The 20,547-nt window shown below is 41.9% G+C and overlaps 1 protein-coding gene across 11 annotated transcripts in view; it reads left to right on the top strand.

The window, feature by feature from the left end:
• Positions 1 to 20,547, top strand: part of TPK1 (thiamin pyrophosphokinase 1) — a 320,519-nt gene that overhangs the window by 179,542 nt on the left and 120,430 nt on the right. For all 11 annotated transcript variants that reach the window (XR_012074168.1, XR_012074172.1, XR_012074169.1 and 8 more), the window contains one exon: positions 4,729 to 4,875. Coding sequence is in view for 3 of the 11 variants with exons in the window: in XM_072964303.1 (XP_072820404.1) it covers positions 4,729 to 4,875 (147 nt within the window). In the remaining 8 variants the exon portion in view is untranslated. The remainder of the gene's footprint in view (positions 1 to 4,728; positions 4,876 to 20,547) is intronic.

Raw genomic sequence — 20,547 nt, forward strand, 5'->3', positions numbered from 1 at the left:
TTCATCTCTTAATGGTCTCCTGGTTTTCTTCTTTGCCTCCACACAGTTTGTTCCCAACATGCCAGGCATGGTGACTTTTCAAAATATATGGATCCTGTGATTCCTCTGCTCAGAATGGCTCCTCACTGAATGCTCCTTCAAGTCTAGACTTTACAGCAGCTTAATAAGGCCTCTCTACAAACCTAGCACTTAATTTTACTCTGAGTCCTCCTACTCATTTCTCATTCCTGACACTCCTGGAGAATGCCTGGGGCCATGTCACTGCTTTGGGGCCTTAATGCAATCTGTTCTCTGAAGGGCTTGGCCCCAGGTGTGCAGTGCTGGCTGACCCCCCTCCTGTCCTGATCTGTGCTGCTCCTCTCTTACCTTTCACTGCAGCCCACCTTGGCTGTCATTTAAAGTGGAAGCCCCTTTTTTCACCTCCCTTTTCTTCCTCTTATTCCTCTTTAGCCCTTGCCATCTTTTCCTAACTAATGTAGTTATTCTTTATTTTTATCAGTGATGTATTGTCCTCTATTTGAATATCACCTCTGTGAAGGCAAGAGATCTTGTCTTCTTACTGATATAAGTGTTTAGAGTAGTACCTAACAGGTGGGAAATGATCAAGGAATATTACTGTTAGAGCAGACAGATAGCTAGATATGAGCAGAGAAAGGGGGGCCTGGGCCCAATGGCAGGAAACCACACATCTTGTGAACAACGGGCGTCCTTGGGCAGACAGAGAAGAGCAGGAACCTCCAGACTGATAAGAAATCACACATTTGCAGGGTGGGTGTAGCTCAGTGGTAGAGTGCATGCCTAGCATGCACAAGGTCCTGGGTTCAATTGCCAGTGCCCTCATAAAAAAAAAAAAAAAGCCTACTTACCTCCCCCAAAATTAAAAAATTAAAAAAAAAAGAGAAATCACATACTTGGGGGTGACAAGAGTCCAGGAGGCAGATAAAGAAAGGTGGGATAAGGCAGGAATCTCTGGTGTTGGAATGTAAGATTTTATGCCCTCGTCCGAATGTAACCTTTTGCTCATTATGCCCTCATTACAATAAAATTAGCCTTGCAGATTAGAAGTACCCATCATGCACTGATGCCATGGCATTTCCAATCTAGACTTCAGGACAAAAATCCCTCCTCCTCTGGGAAGATGGAGCTGGGATGAAAATCAGGAAGCAGGACCCCAAGCCCCTCTGTCCCCAGCGAATATTGTGCCCAGTCATTTTTATACCCCATATAACCAGCTCGTCAAAGAAACTCAACGCAGCTGCTCACCTGAATCTGCCTGCTCTCCCCTTGAAGACATGCTGTCACGTAATGATACGTCCTTGCTCTGCTTTCTTGACCTCCGTGTCTCGTCTCTGAATTTTTTCTGCCACGAGACCAGAACCTACTCTCTAGTAACATTATCTGAGGTAACAAATGTGAAATAAATTATTTTTTTTCAAAGTCACCAACATCCCGCGCCAAGTAGGGAAGTACTCTTCTGTAGGAATTAGATGACCTTCACTCAGCCCAGTAATGAGCTTCTTGCCTCTCTGTTTGTTTATTCAGTTTCTCCTGGTTGTCTGTGCTCAGGGGATGCTCAGTAAATACTTGTCTTCTGTGTCGCACACGCTGCAGCTGGCATCTGTGATTCACAGGCCTCCTCCGGAAGCAGAGAGACCCAAGTGTATCAACAGTCATAACAAAGTGTGACTCGGTGTGCTGTGAGGAATAACTGGGGGGGGTTTGATGATCAATCTGGTGCCGACGCACGCAGACGTAGAGTTAGCACCACAAAGCTGCGTGTGAGATTAAAGGGCTGTTACACTCACGGGTCCTGGAGAGGCATGTGTGCTGCGGGCCTTGTAGGGGCCACAGGGGAGGAGGCTGTGGGAAGTGGGCTTAACCAAGCAGGTGGGAAGCCGGCAGAGAGAGCAGGGACCCGTGAACAAGTGCCTTATTGGGGGTCAGGATGGGGACACATGTGAAAGCAGGAGAGGCTGTCACCGGTGTGTCTGAACGTCACTAGGTCTATCAGAGAAGGGCACGAAGGGTGCTGGTAGCAGATACCAGCCTTTCCCCCTGGCACACCGGGTCATCTGAGCCAGGTGCTCACAGCCTCTTTGTGGGGATGTGGAGGCATCTGGAAAATGCATGTTTTTAAATGTACAATACACACTGGGTACTGTTTGAAGTAAATGCATAGGACTTTGGATCCAGAAAGAGAAGGGATCCTGGCAGTCCGTGGCCTGTGTTGGTGGAACACTCTGTCCCAGTGACACTGTTGTCCTAAAGATAAAAATCTAGGCTTGGAAAGCCTGTGTCAATATCCAGGGTTGGCGTCTCTCTCTCTTCCGTCTCTGTGAGTCTCAGATGTCCTGCTTCCGACCAGAGCTAGACAACTAGGGCAGCGGCCAGGCTGGCCCCACCGCCCCCAGCAGCTTGCATGGGGCCTCTCCTGTGTTACTCATTCTTGCTGAATACGTCCTGCAGGGAAAATGAGTCGTGGTGAGAAGTCATCTCGCTGCTTCTTTACCCTCTGGAAAACTCAGTGACTGATTTACAGATAACTGCTTATTCGTCATGATATCCCAGTGAAGAGAGTGGGAATTAAATTTCAGCCTTAAAGGTCGTGGGATCCCTCAAGGCTTAGAGCAGAGTCATGAAAAACTGAGAACCTAAAAAGGGGATTCTGGAATCTGCATAGTGAGTGCACTGTTTTGTCATCAGGCCTTGGTTCTGATGTGAATTTAGGGTTCTGTGGGTAGGAATAGGCCATGTGCTTTTCACTGGAGCCTTAGAACTTTCTCTCCTTTTTATTTCCTTTTTAACTTCTTGTAATGCCTTTCTCTTCAGTTTAAAGCAAATTCTCTTTAGTTGTTCTGAGGTCCTGTCTAGTTTCTGGGCTTTCCTCCTCTGGTCTGGAGTGGCTTTACAAATAAGGTCTCCTAAACACGACTAGAAGCTGTCACCTGGCTTGCTACCCCCCAAAAAAGCTTGTATGTTGCCACTTTCCTCTGACGATAAACAGACGTCCCAGTTTTCACCTGTGTGTTTGGAGCTAAAACATGCTTCCTAAGGGGCATAGTCTTCCTCTCCCCCAAATCTAATTCTTAAAGTTCTAGAAAGTTCTCCAAAGATAGTATTAGGTCCTGTAGACATGTGGGGTACTTGTCTTAAAATACTCCAGCTTTGACATGAAGCATCTCATCCAAAGTAAAACTTCCTATTCTCCCTACACTCTGAAAAGGTCAGAAATAGGGAACTCATGCCAGATTTCTCAGCTCTTACAACGTAGTTTACTTTTTGTGGTTTCGTGGAACCCCATTCTGCTTCATCTGTCCCCATGAGATGGCAGTTGCTCTTTCTCCCTTAGGCTGATGAGTCCCTTTCTTGCAGTGTCTTCACTTATTTGCTCATCAAACATTTGCGCGTCTTGTATGTGTTAGGTTCTCTGAGGAGTTCCAGGGCCGCCGTGCGTGCACCAGACAAGCACAGCCTTTGGCGTCAAGGAGTTTACACCTCTTACTGTTCCTCTGGAGACTGAACAGGTGATGCCGGTGTGTGGGTGACATGTTGCTCTCCTAAAATCTTGCCTTCTTTGTGGACTGAACATCATCTGAGCATTTAAAATGTACTATTTTCAAACTAAAAGCCATATACTTCCTATCTTTAAATTATTTCTATTTTATTCTAGGTAGACTGATTATTACTTTTGGCTTGTGTTGTGTGTAGGTTTTCTTATAATATTTTAATTAAGATCTTCCGTTTTCCTCTTCCATGATCAATATACCAGCTTTGACTGCTGTTGCATTACAGGATCAGGCTGATCAGCAGAAGGAAAGAGACCAGGCTGCACTGTCTCTTCATGCTCCTCCTTTAACCATTGTCTTATACGTTAGGAAAGCATCACAGTAATTTTCTATATAAATATCCTGGAAATGTATATTCAACAGTAGGTTAACATTTAAATAAACTGTACTGTAGTCATAGGAAATGCTTTCTTTCAAGTGTGAAGTGAAAAAAATAATAAACTACATGTAACAATAATAAAAATGTTGATAGTAATATAAACGTAATAATACCAAAAATAATAGAAGAGTAGCTAACACTTTTTCAACAGCCACGCTGCTGTCAACATGTTTTAAGTGCTTCTTGCACTTATTACTCCATTTAATGACCTCATTTAATTCCCATAACAACCCGAGCAATTGGCTGTTACTACCCAGTTTTTACAAATGGACAGAACATTCAGGTCCAGAGAGTTGAGGCACCTTGCCAAGTTCAGTGAAAAGACAGCGCTAATCCTGAAGACACCGGGGTACTGGTGGGGTGACAGACCTGTAAAGCGGGCTCAGTCTGTTGTGTGTGTGCTGTGTGTTGTGCGAGTGCCCACAGGGATGCCGCGGGGAGTGGGCAGGAGAGGCACCAGCTGTGCCATCAGCGAGACGCGCAAACAGCGTTGTAGAGAGGCAGCTAGTTTTCCGGGTGAATAGGCAACTGGGATAGACTTAAACTTTGTACCGAAAGAGTTGGTCTGGAGACCTGACTGCCCCCCACCAATCACGTTTCTGAACAAGTGACTTAATTCTTTCATCTGAACAACACAAATCATGTCTACCTTATCGAATAAGATACAGTGTTGGCTTATCAAATAAAATACAGTATTAAAAGCTCTCTGTTGGTACTGGATGCTGTTTAATTATTTTAAATTCCTTAAGTATGTGACTGCTGTTTTCCCTTCACTTTGCTTAGGTGGATGTGATTGTGACCTTGGGAGGACTTGCTGGCCGTTTTGACCAGATTATGGCATCTGTGAGCACCTTGTTCCAAGCAACTCGCATCACTCCTTTGCCGGTTACAATTATCCAAGAGGAATCGCTCATCTACCTGCTCCAACCCGTAAGTGAGGATTCAATACATTGTCAGCGCTTTGCTTTGGTAAAATTGCTGCTGTTTTTATAAACTAGGAGGAAACCCGCCCAGTTTCTGTGTTTGAACTACGAGGGAAGTTGACTGTGTTTGATTATTTATCTCCTTTACTCAGTTGCCTCAGGCCATTGAACAGGAAAAATCTGGAGGAGAAACCCCAAAGCTTTCATTTTCGTTGTATTCAGAAAAACAAAACAAAAAAAGTGATTTTAATTAAATTGACAAAGAATTAAATTAAGCATTTTTGCACTTTGAGCTGCTAAATGCAAATGCCACTTGAGAAAATCTCATCAGAGGAAACAGAACTTGGCATAAATATCTCAAACGGAATTCTCATGTTTTCAGTCTTGTCATTATCCTTGGAAACTGTATTTGACTTTTGTCAAGCACTTAAAATCTTTAGTTTTTTCTGTTCATAAGTTGCCTGCTTGTTGATTTCACTGCCTCAGAATAGATTTCTAATGATGATGTCATTTATTTCCAATGATAAACCTCAGGGACGTTTTCTACCAATGTAGTGCTTAGCGCAGAATTCTTCTTACATAAGCAAGTTTTATGAGGTTGATTGGTGGATTTCACTTTGAAAACTTATTGTTTGGTAACATTTTTTAGACAGTAGAAAGTTTTTGTGTTTGTTTTTTGTACTTCATTGCCTCTCATTATAATGTACTGCTTGTAGTTTTGCTTCCACTGCATCTGCGATCTGCCATCTATAGCTTGTCATTACCTAAAAATTGTTATTTGGTTAAGACGGTGAGTATAATGCACACTCACCATTGTTCAGCCACTTGTGCATTTTTTTTCCTGGCCCTTTGCATTGCCTGGCTTTGTTGCTGTCTGGAATACTTCCTGTGTGGTGTGGAGAGGAACCTGAAGTATTCAGTTTTCAGACTCCCTGCTGACCATTTATTCAGTCAACAAACTGTTAGGGAGTGCCCGCTGCCTATCTGTTGTACTACTGGGCAGTTGACGTGTGAACAGAAATAGTAACATATTGTCTTCACTCCCCAGTACGTGACCACTGGAGGAGACGTTTATGAAACACAAACATGAAGCAAGGTTAAAAGGTTAGTACATAGAGATGGTGAAAGATCATACAGTTTGGTCATGGGTGTGCTGAAGAAATTTCCTCACATTTTATTTACTCAACTGATACAATAAATATGAGTTGAGTAGCTGCTATCTGTCTTACGGGGAGACAGCAGCCAACAACAGAACAAACCCTTGCTTTCATGGAACATACATTCTGTTGAGCTTACGTTTCAGCAGAATCTTGGAGGCTGAGTAGATGTCTGCCGTGGGGGGTGATGGGAAAATCATTCAAGCCAGAAGGGGCCACTAAAGAAAGACAGAGCTGCAGGGCATGTTGTGGGACCTACAGGTAGTTCTGTGCAACCATATGGAAAAATACCAGAAAATCAGACTCAGAAAACTAGTTTGGACCCTGACTGAAGAGCCATGAATTGCAGAGTGTGAACTTTTTTGCCATAGTTTATGGGAAGTCAGTAAAAGATTTCAGTGAGCAGCCTGACATGTACAGATGTACTTCTTAGATTTCTAACTGCATGTTTGTTAAAAACCTGTAATTTCCCACCAGTTTTGAAGCATGAAATTTCCTACCACTGTGAAGCACTGAGCTTTATCACTTAACAATGACTGATGATACAAATGCTAAAATAGTCAACTGTCTCTATGTAAATACTCTGGCCAAGGGATAACTAGTTAGTTAAAGATGAGATACAGTAATTTTTTAAAAAGTAAAATTGGAAGATTAATTGATAGAAAAAGCCACGTCTACAAATGACTTCTGCTCTTTAAGATCTTCTCATTGTCTTGGGTGGTCTGTATCTTTGTTGTAGAATTGCGAACTTCCTAAAATATATTCAGCTGGGAATATCTTGGCATTCCTCCACCTGCAGGTGTCTGTCCTCAGTTTGAAAACTGTCAGCCATTCTGATTTCAAATATGATCTCTTCCCCATTCTCTTTCTCTCTCCTGCAATTCCAAGTAAGTCTGTATGAGATCCTCCAGTTGTATCAGACAGACCCCAGAACTTCTCTGTCCTGTTTTCTGTCTGGCCCTCTCTGGGCTGCGTTCTGGAGTTCTTCATCACCTCCGTAATCCACCTCACTCTTCTGCTTCGGCTGTTCTATTCTGCTGCTAAACTTAAGCACCTGGCTTTTTCATTCCTGCTGTGATTCATTTTTCTTACATACTTTCCCTGAACTCACATCTTCAAGACTCTTAAAACATAATTGTCATACTGACTTTATAGTCCAGCATAATTCTAGTACCTGCAGTCTTTATAAGTCAGCTGTCTTTTATGTTCTCTTTTGCTTTTATGTTTTGTAACCTCGATTTATTCTGTGTTTTGTGACATTTTAGCCATAACCTCCTATTTCCGGGAACTTGACCTGCGGGAATTACTTGAAATAGGAGTTAAAAGTGAGTCCGAGGAGAACTCAGAGTGGACTTCTAGCCCAGTTATTTATAAGCGTTCATAGCTTAGGACCTTCTGTTTGAGAGTTTTGGGACCTTCTAGGTGGTACGAATTTTGAAGGTAATTCTGCTGAGAGTTTTACTTCTGGTTACAAATGCCCAAGGGAGACCTGTTCCGCCTTCCCAGCCGAGCTCGGGTCGGGCAGTGTTCCTAGTGGTCCCGTGGGAGTTTTCTTTATATTCGTCTTTGCCCTGACAGTCTCAGCTTACATGGTACAGTCTCCCTCTGCACACCCGCCTTGCTCAGGCGTGGTCTCCTGGTGACCTTCCATACTCAGGGGCCTAAGAAGCAGAAACTCAGGTTCATCTGATTTGGTAAAAAACCAAATGCTTAAAAGATGAAAGTTAGATTTGGTTTCCTTTTTCCCTCAAAATTTAGTTTTTGGCTTTCGAGTATTCTTTGCAGGGGGTGTTGGGGGGGGGAGTTTGATGCATTTTGAAAGATGCCCTGTAATTTTTTCCTAGCTTTTCTAGTCTCTTCATTTGACCAGGGTACTGATCGACCCTGTGTATGTTGCATTGATAATTAGCCCCCAAATCTCAGAGGCTCAACTGAGATGAAGCTTCGGTTTTTGTTTTTGGTTTTTTTTCCATTAATGGAAAATCTGGTATGGTTTGGGCAGCAGCCTCCAATTTGTATCTAAGCCCGCTGGGACACATTGAGGCAGCAGGGAAAAGATGACTGTAGACAGTGGCACCGTTTGTTTGTAAAGGCCAGGCCTGGTGGTGGCATGTGTCACCTCTGGTGGGAACTCGATTACACTGCCCTGCCCAGTGCAGGCTGGTCTAGGGGGGAACGAAGCCTGTGGCCAGAAGAGGAGTCTAAGCAGAGATCACGTCTCCATCACAAGGCTGGAAGCTGACGGTCTGGGAAGAAAGTCTAGGGTCATGATCCTCCACAATTTCTAGTAACATGATTATTGTTTTTGTTTTCATTTATATGTCAAACTTTAATCATTAAAGCACAACCCCTCGTTCCCCAAACATAGTCATCATGGTCAGCATGCCTGCACCGCCCCCCACTCCAGGCCCTCTCGCATCTCTGTCTGGTCATTTTGATTTTGTCTTATGGAAACAACTACAAAATCACCTTATCCTAAGCAAGGAGTTACTACATAATGTGAACCAGAAAGCTCACGGAAGACTGCACCCTCTGTCACGTGGAGGTGTGAGGATGTTTGGCTCAGACTTCCGCCCGCGGGCTCAGCAGGCCTGCCCTGCTCCTCTTTGCTCCCGGGACACTTCCCCAGAGACGCATCCCAGGTCCCTGCTTTTCAGGCACTTCGGTGAGAGAGCACGACAACCACCAGTGCAGCTGCAGAGCCAAAGCGAGTGCATCTGAGGACTTAAGGTAATGCTCAGTCTTCCACAGTCTGCCGTGTTTCCAAGTAGTTTCAGTGGTACCTTTACGAAATGCGCTTAACACCAAAAATCAATTAAAAGCTATACTAAAATGACTGCACAGAAGCATTCTACCTCCTAGAAGTGAGAGGTGCACCCCTGGAGCCGAAATGACTCTGTAAGGTGCATTTTCACGTACCTCTGTGCTGTGTGTCACACACGTAGTAAAGCACGTGTATATATCACGTAGGGGGCATGTTCTGCGGTATAATCAGAATGGACGTCTCCAGACACTGTTCCTTGTGAGCAGGGCTTATGGCCGTCACAAGCAGGATGGACCTGCACCATGAACGTAAACTGAAACCATGTTCAAATATTTTGGAACCACATTCAAGAAGTGGTTTGCTTCAGTGACAAAGAATGGTTTCAAAAAATTTTAATGTGTTTTGTAATTGAAAGTCCTTAAACAGCTATTCTCGAGAAGGATGATGATTTGGAGACTTTTACAAGAAGCATCTCATTTGAGCTTCATAACAATCCTGGGAAGAGAGCAGGACCCCTTATACAGTCGCACGGCAGTGTTTTGACTCAACACTTTTTCCACGGCCCATTTCCTCTTTTTATGGGGTTAATGGACTAAGATGGAGATGACAAACTTAAAACAAACCACAGTGCATAGGCTGGTCATTGTCCATAAACGGTGTATCTGAGCAGCCAGCTGATGTGTGTATGCAGCTGTCTGTCTGTCTATTCTCTACAATATTCTTTTCAAATAGGATGAATCTTGGATATACTTTGAGGTTATATCCCACCTTGTGGCTGTACCTGAAATTAAGCAAAAATAACTCTGAATTTTCCTCAACTATAACAAAAATCTTCATACAATAAGAATCTTTATCATTTCAGCAAATTAAGTGAGATTACCATCGAATTTTGCTGAAGTACTTCAAAAGTGGTAAAATTCCATTATTTTTGAGGACAGTGTCTTGTAGAATTGGTTCTATAATTCTCGGTTGTCTGAAATTGAGGATAATAGCAGGAGGTATGAGACGTCTTTCGGGAAGTGTGTTTGCCTGGTAAATGTCGTGCTGCGTCTGCTATACGACCCGTAAGTCGCTGGGATCGCCTTAGCTCTTACAACTAAAAGATCGGTCTCTTGATTTTCTAAAAAAAAAAAAAGCCTCCCTACTCTCAAATCATCTTAATGTTACTATAATGTTCCGTGTTTCTTTCAGAGAGTCTATACATGAACCTCGTGAGATGGAATTGTGTAAATAAGCAATCATCCTTCATTTATTAAGGTTATGTTAGTCATTTGAGACTGACGTGTATGTCGAGGAGCAATTCACTTATAGTTGCTTTGAATATTCCAGCCTAAAATCTTTCATCTATGTCTCTTTTCAGTCCCCTTTCTATGACTTACTTTTATTAATTACAAATTGGATTTTAAAACAAGGAGACAGTAGTGTAGTTCCAGGTCTACGTAAATCTTGGAAGTTTTCAGCTGGTTGACTTCTTAGTATGTAATGTCTTTTCGATTGTATTTTGTCGTATTTCACTTGCTGTGGGTCAGATGTCATTATGAGTGAAAACTTCAGTAGGTAGCGTTTACTTTGAAGGAATGTTCAAACTGCCATTTTAAAATAGCAAATTAAAAACAGAATGCATAATAGCTCCTCCCTGAAGAAGCAGCATCCATCTTTTACTTCCAAAAATGTGTTCTTAATAAGACATCATGACCTTTTGTAAGCAGGAGATTCTGTGAAGTTGATGGGAGACATTTTAGCCACGAAGCACCACTGGTGTCAATTACTGGTTAGGCTATGTTCCTTACGAGGACAGCCAGGCACCCAGAGTGTGTTTGTCACGTTGACCGTGCAGAATGTGAGTGTCTCCAGGTTTCACATACACACTTTCTCATTTTCTGGTCCTCTGCTTCTCAGGAACACGGAAACATTAGCTTCTGTACACTGAGCATAAATTATCTTTCATCTCCCAGTTTTATGGCAGTTGCTAATACAAGTTAATAGGATTTATGACCAAGAAATGAGATGTCCAAGAGTTAATAAGGCATGCCTTTTGCATTATCCTGAACCTCGTCCAGTAATTCCTATTTGGGGTTCTGGTTTCTGATGGAGGACAGTGGTGGTACAGGCTCTGTCAGTCTCTGTCTCACTTGAACAAATTTCTAAATATGTTGTAAGTATTTCTTCTTCATGATCTTAGTCATGTTTCCTACTGCTTGGTGTTTTTCCCTCTCACTGGATCAGTTATTTACTGTATGAAGTCCTGACATTTTCTACATTATACGTTGGTAATGCAGGTAATGAATATGATAGAAATATGTTAATGGTCTGATAGAAAGAAGGTGAATATTCATGATGTAAATTGGGCGTGCAGGATGGTTTCCGCAGAGAACCGAGGGTTGCGTCTGTCTAGCCACATGTCCAGTACAGCCTCGTCAGTGATCACACCAGAGAAGTGATTCTCAGAGTGATTTAGAGTAAGGGGACAGGGAGTTCTCAATTCTGGGCAACGCTCATATCTTCTCACTTGTCATGTCCAATCCCTTCCTTTGGAATTATCATTTCATCCTTCTCTTGTGTCTTCTCCATTTTCTGTTGTTGCTTGGCCTCTTAGAATCTTTTGTATAAATTACACAGTAGCATACAGCCAGTAAATATTAGTATAAATTGTGTAAAGCCTTCGAGATCATTTTATAGATGAGCGATTGCGGGGACTTAAAGGTAAAGTGATTTGCCCAAGGTTATGCACAGCATTTCTTTGAAAGAAAATTTATGCTGAAAATGAACTTGGTTTCATGCAGTGATGTCTTAAAAAGGTCCACTAGGCATTTCATATCTTAAATGGCCTGCCCCACGGAGCCCTGGCAGCCTTCCTTTTCCACAGGACAAATTGCTAGCCCTCGTTCCTTCCTCTGTCCTACACCCTATCCCAAGCTTCCTTCTCTGGGGAAGTCCTGCCACCCAGTGTCTGACATAAGCACTCTTCAGAATGTCGCCTGGCTTTGCTGACTCGTTTTCTTTGGCAGTTTAATGTTTTTGCTATGTATGTATGTATGTATGTATGTATGTATGTATGTATGTATGTATGTATGTATTTTTTAATGGAGGTACTGGGGATTGAACCCAGGAGATCATGGATGCTAAACGCGCACTTCACCAATGAGCTATACCTCCACCCCAATCTTGACGGCCAGGACAGCCGATTCTTCTCCACGGGGACTCCACACAGACCCACACCTGTCCTGAGCACCCTCTTCATTCCCCTTCTGTGTGCTTTTCCTCCTCCTCCACTACATGGCATTTAAAAAATATACAGCCAAACCCTATCCTGTTGTAGAACGGTGTATCTGTCTTAGACGTGTTAGTAGGCAAATGCTAATTTTTAATGTGCAATAAGACAAGGAAATTCCAAGGCCCCACAACCCTCTTTTGGTTGAGTCCCCTCATGTCCCCTTTAGATCTCCATAGGAACTTTCCCTCTGTGGTTTTATTCATGTGTAATTAAACTAATTTTCTCTGACTAAAAAGTTAGACCACACATTCATAAAGTGCTTATTTTGTCAATATTGTTTTGTTTTTTGCTGATTATGTCTTTTTTGATTAACAGCATAGGATACTTCAACAACAACAAAACATTCTTTAAGCACCAGTTATGTGATAGACACTGTAGCAGGCACTGCGTGTGAAGAAATAAAACACTGCTTCTACTTAGAGTTTGGGGGAAACAACAGAAGAATAAGTAGCAAAATTTATGTACATTATAAGAAAACATAGTTCACTATGAGGACAGCAGGGAAGAAACATTAAACCCAGATTGGGCACAGGGTTAGTGGTGATAATGTGGACTCTCTCTCGGGGAGGTCCTGTCTGATGAGGAGTTAGGCAAAGTAAGGAATAAAGACATTGAATAGGAAAAGCAAGGTGATCTTAGAAAATTTGGCACGTCTGGGGGAACACTAAATTGCTAGATCTTGGGGAGCTATAGGAGATGCAGCTAAAAGTAAGAAGGTTCTAGATCATGAGGGGCTTGTCTGCATTCTCAGAAAGACGGTGTTTCTATTGAGGCCAAAGTTCAGATATTAAGCATTTTTATCAGGGTGATGGCATTAGGTTAACATTTTAGGTAGTTTGGTAGCAATATGAAGGATAAATTGGTTAAGGAAGAGATGGAGATCATTCAAGTTCCAGGAAGAAATGGTGAGTCGACTTAAGTAAGTGGGCATGGAGGAGGGACGACAGAGGGCACTGGGATGTGTGCTCAAAGTCTTCCCTGCATAACCACAGGGAGGAGCTCAGGGCAGTGCGTAGGGTTCAGGGTTAGGCAACTGAGTGTCGTCTTTCTCCGAAACAGAGAGCAGAGGAAGAGCAGAAGGAGATGGGGAAATGGCCAGCTGACGCTGGGACGTGAGGTCGGTCTGTCTTTGAACTGAGCAAAATTGCCCCAAAGGGTTAGGATCCGTATGCACTGGGCCGGGCCTGGCGGGAGACCTTGAGAGTCATCGATTAGGGTACGTGGTAATTAAAAACTTGGGAGTGGGCTCTTACTACCTGGGAAGGAAGCGATGGAGTGAGAAGAGCAGTGGCAGGTGACAGGACTCTAGGAAATACCGTGAAGAGGAGAAACAGATCTATACGAGAGTGATGCCGAAACCATCCTGGTTTAGAGTCTGAGGAGGCAAGGGGGCGATGAGCAAGGGTGTCAGGAATGAAAAGTGACACAATGACTTTGGCGGCTAGGAAGGTTTGATGAGGTGCAGTTTTCATGGTAAAATATAGGTAGAGACCAGATTATGATGACTTGCAGTATTAAATGGGAAGGGAGGTAGAAACAGATTTCTCCTTATCAGTGTTTACCCTTTTTCATTGCTCCCTCAGAGCAACTTAATTTTTGGAGACTAACCTGGGAACTAATGATGGCTTACAAAATTATTTTGGTGAGACCATTTTCCAAGTTAAAAGCAAAGCCAGGACATGTATGTTCGGGACCATGCCTTTATTTCTTTTCCAAGGTGACCAGGGGTGCGGCTGCCACCCTGCGTCTTTGCAAGACGGCTTGCACATCTGTGAACACTAATTGTATCACTAAATACTGCTGAAGTATTTTGCAACCTATTTTAAATCCGTATTCTCACTGAGAGCAAGCAAAAGGACCTCCTGGTCCGCCCCCAGCTCCACAGTCCTGACAGGCCCCTCCCTCCTCTCTGTGGGCATCCTTGGTCTGGGCATCAGCAGGAACCTGTGAGTCAGGTCTCCACACCTTCCTCTTCCTGGTCTGTCACCTTTTCAGTGTCACGTGGCCCAGGGAAACTGACCCATCTATTGTTTCCCAAACTGACGATGATCACTCCCTTTGCCAAAAGTATTTTTTGTTAAGCCAGTCTCTTTTAAAGCCCTCCTCAAATTTTCCGTCTCCTACACAGAATTTCTGGATAACCCCTCTGAACATCCCTCATCTGGATTATTTTCATCACTTTTTAAAATCTTTTTTTCTCCTTAGGCCTCAAGCAGTTTACCTATAACAAAATAGATTAGGTTATGACTTCCCTCGTTTTCTAAACCTTGAAAAACAACGATCGCCTGTTTTTAATCACAGGTGGAGTAACAGTGGTCACACTTGCTTCGTCCAGTGCTGGCCAAATCCAGACAGATGGAAGGTTTAGATGGTCTCGTGCTGGTCCCATTATCAGGAGTGTTCATCGTTGCCTCCCCCTCGTGAATACAAGGTGCCTGGGCTGCCCAGGCTGGGGGTCAGAGGTGTGACTTCGTCCACTTACTTCCTGTTTGGCGTGTGCTTTCTTCCTACTGTGTTGGAAGCTCTTGTGGGAAGTGATAGCTTCTTTTAGTGGCTGGTAGGTACTCGTTCCCTTGAGTAAATACAGAGAGTGATGGTGGCCGGGGTGGTAGGTCTTAAAGGGACCTGGATACGATGAAGTCTCAAGGAAAAGGGCCAGAAATTACAACCATGGTACCCATCACTCACCCATGCAGCATCCAAGTTCTTTGACCTTAAAGAAGTCTTTCACTCAGGGAGATTTATAGAAAGATGCCCATCAGCAGAAACCATGGTGATCCCTCAGTGATTCCAAAGCAGCAAGGGAGGACATATCAAATTCGGTCTCCATGGAGACTGTTCAAAACCTTATTTGAACATGGGCCTTTCATTTTCAACCATGAGTGACAGAGAATCAGTTTAGGAGACTTGATGCAATCCGTAAGAGTGCTGTGTGCAGGCAGAACAATGGAAGAGATTGTATCGGTGTTTGAGCCCTGCCATCATAATTTGTTATAATCCAATTCTGGGTAAAGCAATGGAATACTGGATGCCAGTGTCATCTTTTCCCTCACCCCCCCGCAAGCCCTCTGTGACAAGGACACAAGCACACTGTGTCACGTATACTTAGTTCAACTGAGCATTGCTTCGGCATCTTCCTTTGATTGAAAACAAAAGGTTGCCAATGCGGCATCAATGAGCTGTGAAGTGATTTGAGTGTTACCAGCAGGGAAATGAAATGAGCCTCTGGGAAGAAGATTGGCGCAAGTGAAAGCTTCTATATAAAGAGCTTCATCCAGCTCCAGCTGGGTTCTGTTACTTCTCACCCAATTAAGGTTTCTCTTTTTTCCCTGAATTTGGGAGTATTTTGACCTTATTTGTTCCAAAGTGATCAAAACTGAAAAGTGAAGAAGTAGAATATTTATCCAAGTAAAGTTAAGCTGGGAAGGCTGGGATTTGAGGGTACTTACTCAAACTGTACGTTCACCCTGTATGTTTTGAGGCTCTTCCAGGGAATGGTGTAGGTGCCTCACCTTTGTACCCACTACACACATACATACATGTCATATACACATGTAGTATACATGCGTGTGCACACACGCGCACAAGAATCTTACCTCTCCAAAGCCAGCCTTCCTGAGAGGAAGGTCTTTTTTTCTTTTTCTGGTTTGTTTTCATTTTTTATTGACATGTGGTTGATTTACAGTGTTAGTTTCAGGTGTACAGCAAAGTGATTCAATTATACATGTACATAAATATATATATGTATTTTTTCATTTCAGATAGGAAGGTCTTTTGGAGGGGATTTTTTTGAAAACCACTGTCCTATATAATTGTCTTTTAAGAGCTGCACTTCATCACTCATAACTTTGTCATGGTCAGAATTAAGATATTTGACTTAGATGCATATGAAATAGTTTAACAATAAAATGTATAGAAATACATCAGAGTCAGGAACCACTTTAGCCAAGCACAATATAACCAAGATGATTGATAGACTGAGAGAGAGCGGAAGAGTGTTGAACTGTGACTGAGAATAGGGCGTTAAAGATGCTCCCAGTTCTGCGTTGTCTCCGGAAGCCGACTGAGGTGCTGCTGATAACGATGTCAAGTAGACAGGGTGATCTAAAGGTCGAAGACAGATTGAGTATTAATCCACCACTGAAGTCTCTTGAGATCCATGCATGAGTTGTAAAATAGCCTCTGTACCTGAAAGGCTGGAAAATTACTAAAAATAATATTTTTAGAGTGATACAGCACTTTTGGAGTTCTTGAAGTACCTTCATCGTTGTCTTACTTGATTCTCAGCAGCCCTGTTAAGCAAGCAGACAGGTACATTGTTCCTGTTTCTCAGATGAGGCGACGGTGTAGAACAGCATTGCAAGTGCATGGAAAATGCATGAACGGGCTGGGAATTTTCTGCATCCTAGTCGGCACCCTTTGCTTTGTAGCTGCGGTCCGTTCGAATCCCCGCTTCCTCTCTGAACTGCATGGAACTTTCTGGAGGCTCCTAAGCAGGGAGGAGAAGTAACCAGTTTCAAGTATCTTTTATGCACTCAGAGTGGTGCATTCAGGAACAGGCACTAAGTCATCTGTATAACTTTTTTTTTCCTCCCCAGTCAACTTCTTAGGAAAATTGTCATATCCACAGATAATTTGAAGGAATAATATAATAAGCAACACATTCTCACCAGTTAGAAATTTTTAGACATTCTGTCATGTATGCTCTATCTATAAATATATGTATTTTTAGAGTAGGTAATCACTTGATTGTCAGTTGCAGATATCCCATCACATTATCTGAAATGCTTCAACACGGAATGACATTTAGAAACCAAGACCCAGGTAATACATACGCTTATTGCTACTATAGTGGCATTGTTTCCAGACTTTTTCCAGTGAGCAGAATTAAACAAAAAAGTTTGTGTGTGTATAAATCACAAGTTTGTTTAGATATTTTGAAGTCAATTTTTCTATGCAGTTTCTAATCTATTTTTATTTTATATTGTTTCTTTTACCCCTCCCTCAAAATTCCTGGTTTGAAATAACATACTTCTTTTGTATTAAAGTGTATAATAACTAGTTTCAAAATTACAATACTTAAATTACCACTAATAGTAAAACTACTGAATGAAGTTTGAAATTTCTTTGCAGGTCTTTCTGACTTTCTTTGAAGACAAGTCAAGAGTATTGTGCCTAAAATTTGTCACTTGAAATAGTAAATTTTATCCTTTCTGTGGTTATACTACTAATTCAGCTCTTAGCTTCATTTGTTACAGTTTATTTGAAGTTACGAGACTTCATTTTTTTAATTATTGTTTTTCAGTTTTTGAAGTAATTACACAGTTCAAAATGCACAGTTCACTAAAAGACACCTTCAGGAGAGATCTTGCTTTCATTTCTGTCCTCACTACCACCACCTTCTTTAGAATCTTCCAGATTCTTGGAAAAAACAGGAGTAAAAACAAAACAAATGTGTATATATTTCCCCCCTTTTTACATGAAATTTGGTGTAGCATATACATCTGCCCCTGCCTTCCTCTTTTCACCTAATATATTTTGGAGACTAATCAATCTTCTTTTATAGAGAGCATCTTTCTTCTTTTGTCATGGCTGCTTAGAACCTAAGTGTACCATAATTGATCCATGTGTAGCTTTCTGAATGAATATACTAGAAATTCTGACTAGGTAGTTCTTTGGATTCTGGTTTACATATATTTTTAAAGTGTCCCTCAGGTGATTCTATGCACATTCTTTTAAAAAAAATTACTGAGGTATAGTTGATTTACAAAGTTGCGTTAGTTTATGGTGTACAGCATAGTGGTTCAGTTATACATACATATACATACTCTTTTTCATTACAGTTTGCTACAAGCCATTGAATACAGTTCCCTGTACTACACAGTAGAACCTAGTTGTTGATCTATTCTGTACATAGTAGTTTGTATCTGCCAATCCCCAACTCCCAGTTTATCCCTGCCTCCCCCTGTTAACAACAAGTTTGTTTTCTGTGTCTGTGAATCTTTCTGATTTGTAAATATGTTCATTTGTATTATTTTTTAGATTCCACACGTAAGTGACATCATATAATATTTGCTTTCTCTGACTGACTTGTTTCTAGGCTCATTCTGATGAGGGAACCACTTTGCTCTCATAACACCTTATGAGTAAGAGATGGTAGGAACCAATTTTAAAGATGAGCAGACTGGTTCTTAAAAAGATGCGGTGGCTTGTCAAGGATTACTCTTCCATCTAATGATAAAGCCGCATTGGAAATCCATGTCAGAATGACTCTTTAGCGCTCTCCCCTCCATGATTCTTTTTCCAAATACATGATTCCCAAGCTTAGTGTGATGCCTTTGAGTGTAAAAGAAGCAATTTTGAGGTGAACTCATGAAGCAAGCGTAACACATAAAGACCACATAATTCTTCTCTAACAGAGAATCAGGCTTCACTGTTACCTTTGTAGAGTGTAGATAAGTTTTTAAATAGAAAGAAGTGAGCAGACAGAATCACTTTCCTTATCAAGGAAGAAGAATATTTTCTTACGGCTGAGATAGTAACGATAATGAACGAGAGTCTTTCCTTTTTGGAAGAAGTCACGTTGATAGAGGAGCCTCAGAATTGGTTAATTGCATACATGTTAGCCTTTCCGGTTGCCTCATGATAGGAAGCCAATTTCACTCCTTGCAGAAGCCCTCAAGGTAGAAGGCACAGGATATGGAACATTGGTCTTATTTTATCAGGCAGGTTTAATGTACGAAAATGCTACTCAGGGGATAGTGGGAAAGGACTGATTTTCTCCTGGGCGAAGCTAGCCTATTAAGAAGTGGGCCCTCTTTGAAGTTTTGATAATAGTAATTGAAAAGCTGTGAACAGACCTTAATATTTTTCTCTGAGCATATTTCACACTATAAAATATTTCCAGGAACAGAGCAGGTGTTATGAAAAACGACTTGGGCAGCTTTTATTTTTCATGTATTCAGTCGACCAAGATATTAACAAGGACCTATTTATATCAGGTATTTTGCTAGATTGAAGATAAATAAGTTACTCTCAAAAAAAACTAATATTTTCTTTACTAAATTTATTTAGATCATTATTTCAAGGAGATAAGAGAGGTGGGATGTTACAGATACATACAAACTACTATGGAAGCCTAGAGAAGCAGCACGAAATGGCCATAGACAGGTGTAGGAAAGGTTCCTGGAGGAGGTCCTGTCTGAGCTGGGTCTCAAAAGTAGATGAGGAAGGGTCACGCAGAGTGCAGGGGTCAGAGGCCAGAGGACATGAGCAAAGGTGTACGGTGGAAAACTGCACAGTTTATTTGGGAGAACTGTGGAAAGCCTGACTTTTCTGGGAGAGAGAAGGAAGATCTGATGATGGATGAGGGAAGAAGCTGGGTGGAGAGGCAACTGAAGGTCACCTCCTCTGGCATGTTACGGATTTGGCTTTTCATTCCGCAGGGTCAGACAGATGATCTGTAACTTCTGTTACGAGCCTGTTTGATGTGGGGAAAAATATTAACCTTCTCTTCAGAAAAAAAATGTACATTTCTACATATATTGAAATTTAAATGTAATTTTAAGAGTTTATAGAGGCTTGGCCTTAGAATTCCATTTGGAAACCGACTATCTCGGACAAATACTTGTATACCTCGTTATCTTACCAGTTAGTATGGACAGGGCCGAGCTTTATCCTTAGATAGCACGTTCACATTTTGTTACTAATGGAAACGACCAAATGAGGGGTAGCCAAGTTCTCCGGGAATAATGAAAATAGTGACCGTGGCTAATTCTGAATCTCAGCATGTGCCAGGCCCTGTTCTGAGCGATTCTTTTTGTTTTCAACTGTTGGATTGTATAAACAGCCTCACAACAACTCTGTGAAGAAATTATCATTCCCCTGTTGCTCAGCTGAGAAAATTGAAGTTCAAGGTCTTATCTACAGCCAGTAAGGTGCAGAGATGGGATGTACCAGGCACTGCTCTGTACTCTGACTTGCTGCATGCTGCATCCTGCATCATGCTCTCCCTGAGAAAGACGAATTGAGGCCATTTTCGACGATGTGAACCTAGCCCGACTGGCCATAGATACAAGTCAGCATGCAGATCTTCTGTTCTGTTCATTGAGCTTACATCTTAGAAAGATTTCCGCCCTTACAAGCACCAATTCATTGCAGCCACATTCATAATATGATTTTGAATAGTATTAAATACGGCCACAAGATTATTAGCAGCAACACTTAATACTGCATATCACCCAGTAGGCTGCCGTAAAGAATTTCATTTCTAAAACCAAATAGTACATAATTCTTTAAAATCGCCTTCTCATGAACACACACTTCATTTAAAACAATTTTATGAACCAAATTCTAACTTACCACTTAGCATAAAAATATTCATGTGCAACATTAAAAAAATAAATTAATGCTACAAATCTCGTCCTCTGTTTCTCTCATCTGCAGTGCTTTTTACCTGAGAAATGACATTTATATTCAAAATAG

The sequence above is a fragment of the Vicugna pacos genome, chromosome 7 (assembly GCF_048564905.1).
Source record: "Vicugna pacos chromosome 7, VicPac4, whole genome shotgun sequence".
Taxonomy (NCBI): domain Eukaryota; kingdom Metazoa; phylum Chordata; class Mammalia; order Artiodactyla; family Camelidae; genus Vicugna; species Vicugna pacos.